The sequence below is a fragment of the Octodon degus genome, unplaced genomic scaffold (assembly GCF_000260255.1).
Source record: "Octodon degus isolate 3935 unplaced genomic scaffold, OctDeg1.0 scaffold00205, whole genome shotgun sequence".
Classification (NCBI taxonomy): domain Eukaryota; kingdom Metazoa; phylum Chordata; class Mammalia; order Rodentia; family Octodontidae; genus Octodon; species Octodon degus.
The window spans coordinates 1,744,044-1,750,043 of record NW_004524781.1 but is presented as its reverse complement, the minus strand read 5'-3'; the positions used below and the strand labels follow the sequence as shown (position 1 = coordinate 1,750,043).

Sequence of the window (6,000 nt, the reverse complement as noted above, 5' to 3'; positions counted from 1 at the left end):
TGTTGTATTAGTGTTTGTAAATAGGATATCATGTCTGCATCTTGTACAGCAAATAACCACTAGGAAGAGAGTATGCAATGTGTTAATTATTGAAACTGTCATACCAATTTGACTTGAAACTGTGTCATTGCTATTTGTCTCTCAATAAAATTATGGAGAAAAAAATATATATATATAAAATGTAACTAAACATGCCACCTCCAGGATGTATTTGGAACATTTCAATCCATAATATTTATATTACTATCTTCAAGGACACCAGTCCTTGTAGGGAATATGACAGTTAATAAAAATAAATTTAACATGAACTTTACCTTTAAAAACTTTACAATCTGGTAGGGGAAATAAAGCATGTATTTAAGTAACTACAGAATATCCTGCAATGAGATAGTTATAAAATCAGATAATACAAAGCTTCAGAAGTGTATTGAGAGTGTTTGTTTTCACTGAGGCAACCAAAGCCAACTTCGTGAAGAAGTAGCTCACAAAGGATGTCAGGATGAGCAGCCCATGAACTTCTGAGTATTCTTTCCACACACTTTCTGAAACCCCACTTAGTGCTGAGTGCACCCCTGAGTGCTAGGGACAGAAGTGAACAAGAGACCATCGGCAATCTCAAGTTGTTTTCAGTTTGCTAAAGAAAGCAACATGAAATTGATTACTATGACAAAGTGAAAAGAAATAGCAATGGAGATGTTTTTAAATCTGCAAAACAATAAAGACAAAAAAAAATAAAACATGGGAGAGGAGCAGGCCTGCTCTTTAAAAGGGACATCCCTGATGGGAGAGTCAGCTTGAACTGGCATGGAACATGAGCAGCTGAGAACAAAATGAGTCGAGGTCCAGCGCGAAAAGGCACTCCACACAGAGATGGGGCACGGGTGGGGATATCCGTGTGCACTGCAGAGCGTGCTGAAGAGAGCTGGAGAAAGGCCAGAGATGCGGAGATAAGAACATCTGGCCTGGGGCTGGAAGGGACAAAGGCCAGACGAGCTGAAGATACCTCTGGAAACAGCCTCCTGCTGGCTGGCACACAGAGCTAACTTGGAAACAGGTCAGCCATGACTCATTTTTTACCAGGTAGACCACAGATGTACTTAATTTGTACCTAAATGTACTACATTTCTGAGCAAAAATTGCTATTGTTGGTATCAAATATCTCATTCATGAAATGTGTTGTTGCCTTTTTATGTTCAGCTGCCATTGCTGACCACAATCAACTTCCCAGTCTCCCTTCTGTGATGTGCTACTTAATTCTCCTGAGTGTACACTTACAGGTAATAGCTGCCTCTTACTTTATTTCATGATGTACCAGCCAACTCTTTAATGGATTATTGTGGAATATAAAAACAGAAACAATGACAATTCCCAAGCACTATTATCATTCCTCTCTCACTGGTAATCATAATTTTCAGCCACTATTAATGAATGAAGTTGAGCTTTGCCTTTTTTATTACAAATTTAGATAATGTGAATTCAACCTAATTTTGCTTTTTGGAAAATATATTCCGAGGCTGAAGATATAACTCAGTGTCTTAAGCACCTGCTTGGCAAGCACAAGGTCCTGAGTTTGATTTCAGGTACCACAAAAAAAAAAAAGTAAAAATGTATTCCCAAACATGTATTCAGACTCTGGTCATACTTGTATATTTCTCCATACAAAAGAAAAATAAGAGGCAATTTCAAGAAAAGAGCTATATCAATTGGTTAAAAGAGTTACTAAAACATTTCAACATTCTTTGTTTAAAAATGTTTTTGTATATTTCGTAACGTCAGAATGTCATTTTTCTCAAAGCCATCACAAAAAACTACCCTCCACTGACAGCAGAAATCTCTCATGTTTAACTGGATTATGTCATCCTTTTTCCTGAGGCAAGAAGAAAATGTTTCAGCCTATCTCAGCTTATTGAAAATATCTTTTAATTATAGTATGTATCTTATTCTCATACGAAGCTAAGATTAACTTCAGGAAGAAACTGAATAGTAGATAGTAGACCTAGATGCAGGGTAACACAGTGAGAGTCTTAGTACCAAAGACAACACATGATGCTGGGTATTTCTGAATATACTAAAAATATAGTATCAGGATGTCAGGAAAGGCTTTGGAAATAAACATGGGGCAAATACCAAAAATAGGGTGCCTATTCTTTCATAAATCCTATAACACAATGAAACCAGTTAACCAATAGACGTATCCTTCATATTTCTTTGTGACATCTATTAGGACTTGGATGGCCCTAGGAAGGCCTAACCTAACCAGTGCTTGCTCTGTGGCCCTCCTCTCCAGGTTGCCTCTGCATCCAAGCCACGCCTTGCCAAAATTACACACACGTTTGTTATACCATTTGGCTCACATTCTAATAGCCAGCCAGTGGCAGAGTCTTCCCACTTCTTTGTCACAATCCCTTCCTACCCCTTTCTCTCCTATCACAAGGTGCCAAGGTTCTTCTACTGTGCCTTGGGCTCTTCACATTTTATTCTTGCTGCTAAGCTTTGGGATGGAATATTCTCTGAGGTCACAGAAGTCCCATGCTGGTAGCTTCCAGGACCACCGTGGTATTCTGGCAGTATGCCTACCTCTCATAGCCATTTGCTGTTTTCCTCTGGGTGCTGCTTGTGTCTGAAATGTGTTTCTTGGTGCACCCAATGGGCCAACTAAGGATTCTCCCAACTTCAGAATTCTCAAAGAAATGTTTGGAAAGGAGAAGCAGTACTCATCCTGTGACTGTTGTGTTAGCTCTTCGGGCTTTTCACAGTACATCATAAAATCTTTTTCTCTTACCAATTTGTCATCAGTGTTTATACTGTGATGGTCTATGTTGTTGGAATTTGGGGATGTTAGCACAATTTTCTGTGAGAATTCTGTGTGCTTTGAATGATAAGACCTTTGCAAATAGCCCAGTACAAAAGGATGTGAAGACTTCCCTGCACTTTCTTGGGACAGCAGGACAAAACCTACCTGTGCATGCCTTTGCTGGGAGGCTGTCTGCTGAGGAGCTTCACTGTGCGCTGTGGCCTTGAGACCAAGCCCCCATACCTGGGGATGCACTGCACCAGAGACCAGACTGGAAGCCAGGGCTAGAGACTTGGGCCGGGCCACGGTGCCAGCTGTGCACCCTGGAGCACCCTGTTTAGCTTTGCTGCTGGTAACCTCCTCTTCCCCTTCAGAGTCCACGGTAAAGACATACTCAGCCTTGAAGAGGTCACCTTGCTGCATTCCTGGAAGGTTGCTTGCTGCAGGTCCTTTTCCTTGGGAGTTCTTCTCACAGACCTGTGACAGGCAAGTCAGTGTCCCTTGGACTCTCTGTGGTTCATTCCCATGGTTAAAAGTTGCATCAGTGGATTCAGACTGTGGAAGAAGAGCGATGAAAACATTGACACTGGCTCCACGAATGCTACTTTTTTCTTAGCTTACACTGAAAAGTTCAACTTGTTATAAAACATTTTTAATGCATTAAAAAAACAGGCTGGCCTGCAAGAGAGTGGATTAAAGTTGATGGCTTTATTTTCCTAACCACTTATGTATCCTCACCCAAGCACAAACTACTTGCAACTCTGCTTCACAATGAGAGAAAGACACAGACAGACCAGAGACAGAGACCAGACAGGAGAGAGAGACAGAAACACACAGAAGGAAAGAGGAAAGACAGACAGACAGACACAGACTTTCTGTGAAAACATTCATGAAACAAGTGGGAAAATGAGAATGGGGATTGCTCAAGGATTTAGTCAGTGGTCAAGCAAAGTGTATATACTTTTTAAAATCCAAGACAGGGAAAGAAAATTCCATCGAAAGTTGTAAAATAACATAATTTCTCTAAAAGTCTGAAAGGAAATAGAAGTATAAAATGCATAGAAACTCAGACAAAACAATCTAATCTAATGGGAACAATTTATAAACAGGACCTAAAAATTTGGAGACTTTTAGGAGAGAATATCCTTTGCTGTTATTTTACTTTGAATTTGTAAGTCTCAGTTTTTCCTTCCAGTTTTCTGTGAATACATAGAAGGTTTGCAAGACCAGAACTAAGACAGCTTTATCAAGCTACCAAATTTCTTCTAAAACAACAGCCATGTTCAGTGAGATTATATCTGAAAGACTCATCGATTTCCTTGTTTTTATAATGGTTCCTCAGTTGCTATTTTGTTTTCTCTGAAGCTTTTCTATAAGGTTAAATTTATTTGCAGATGAAAAGCTAAGCAACTAAATAACTACTGTCATCAGTCTAAGCCATGCTCACTTGAGTGTCTGTGCTGTGCGTGTGCAGCTTGAGTCAGACCACAGTTACAGCTGCCCCCACCCCCCGACACACACACACACACACACACACACACACACACCATGCAGCCACTGCTGCTGGCAAGCAAGGGTAAAACGTACACCAGCTCTGCTTGGGTTTGTTTCATTGCTCTCTGTTCTTTTACTGTGATATTTTTCCACAGCATTTATTACTACAGATTTTAATATACAGTTCACTTTTGTTTCTGCCTTCCTCAGACAATAAGCCATATGAGTAGTCATTATTCATTAAATTCCAAGTACCAACAATGTAGCATATACGTAGAGTTATTGTGTATATACGTGAATGTGTGTGTTTGTGTGAATGAGGGGCCATTCACCTAATCTAATTTTTAGTTGTTTTTCATTTGGACTTTTTGACTTTTAATATATGGTCTCTCTATGTTGTGCAGGCTGGCTGTAAACTCACTGTGAATGTTATCTCCTGCCTCAGTTTCCTAGGTACTGGGATTAAAGGGGTATACTGTCACACTCACTTAAATATTGTTCAGCTGTTTAAAAATACCAGAAACCTTTCATCTTTTGCAGATGTGATCATGCATCCATCATTGCAGTGAGCAAGTGCGTATTAGCATCCTAGGAAGCGTGGGAGGTTTGCAGCCGAGATTGGCTCATCCTGCTCCAGCCCCCCACTTTCAAAGAGCACAGTATCACAAGATGTCATGAATATGCTGTGTTTGTTCAGTACTATTAGAGAGAAACCTCCTAGAGCTCGTTAGATAGTTGTCAGGGTTTCTCTGAAATAATTTGGTCTCATTTGTCCTGGAAATAAGATAGAAGCATTACAAACTCCACGGTCATAGATGCAGTATATATTAGTACTTCTTAGGAAAGAGCAGCCCATGTTCTGGTCTCATTTTACTAGAAGAATAAATAAAATGATATTAAAATATACTTTAAAGAAAAAAAATTATACCAAATTTTTGTTCTAACACCAATCATTTTCACATATATATTTGTTCAAATTTTACCTCAAGTATTGGCCTAATTTTACGCAGGCATAATCAGTAAATGCAATGCAAGTGGAATTGAGCCTGTGGTATCGTATAGTGCCATATGGTTGATGTTTTTCACTGCATTTCGTAACTGGTATAAATATATCCTTGTCCCAGTCATACACCAGCATATTCTTGCGGTCAGTCCTTAATTTCTAGGAGAAATCAAACTCTCTATTTTTCATGAATTACTTTTATGCATAACATTGTTCTTCTTTTGTGATATTTTCTTGAGATATGTTTCCAAAACCTAGATTACTGAGAGGTTATGAACAGTTTGTGATTGTAGGTAAGAGTTTTCCATCATATTTTATAAATATACAAAACTATCAGCAATGTTTGGCTGTGTCAGTAATTCTACAACTGCCCCAAGATTGGGTATTACTTTTTATATATTGCTAGTATATTACATGTAAAATAATCTCAGGGGTTTTTTTAATGTATTTGGCATGAGGTCTCACTACACAGCTTAGATTTGCAGTGATCCTCCAGTTTTCAGCCTCCCAGCACTGGAATTACAGGCGTGCACCACCATGCCTGGTCTTGGGGGCTGGCTCAGCACACCTAGGGATGGAGCCAGCACAGCATGTAGCGTTGGGGACCTAAGGGGTCCCTGCTCTTGCTTGGTCCATGCTCTCAGGTTTTATCTTTTTTCAGGGTTAAGTCTTAAAGTTTTATTATCTAAGTTTTAATATACTAGGGAAA

At 39.4% G+C, this 6,000-nt stretch overlaps 1 protein-coding gene across 1 annotated transcript in view; it reads right to left on the bottom strand.

The window, feature by feature from the left end:
* The window catches only part of Mlip (muscular LMNA interacting protein), a 219,107-nt gene that overhangs the window by 100,258 nt on the left and 112,849 nt on the right, over positions 1-6,000 (bottom strand). Inside the window, exon 3 of the mRNA XM_023704839.1 lies at positions 2,960-3,349. Coding sequence (XP_023560607.1) covers positions 2,960-3,349 — 390 coding nt within the window. The remainder of the gene's footprint in view (positions 1-2,959; positions 3,350-6,000) is intronic.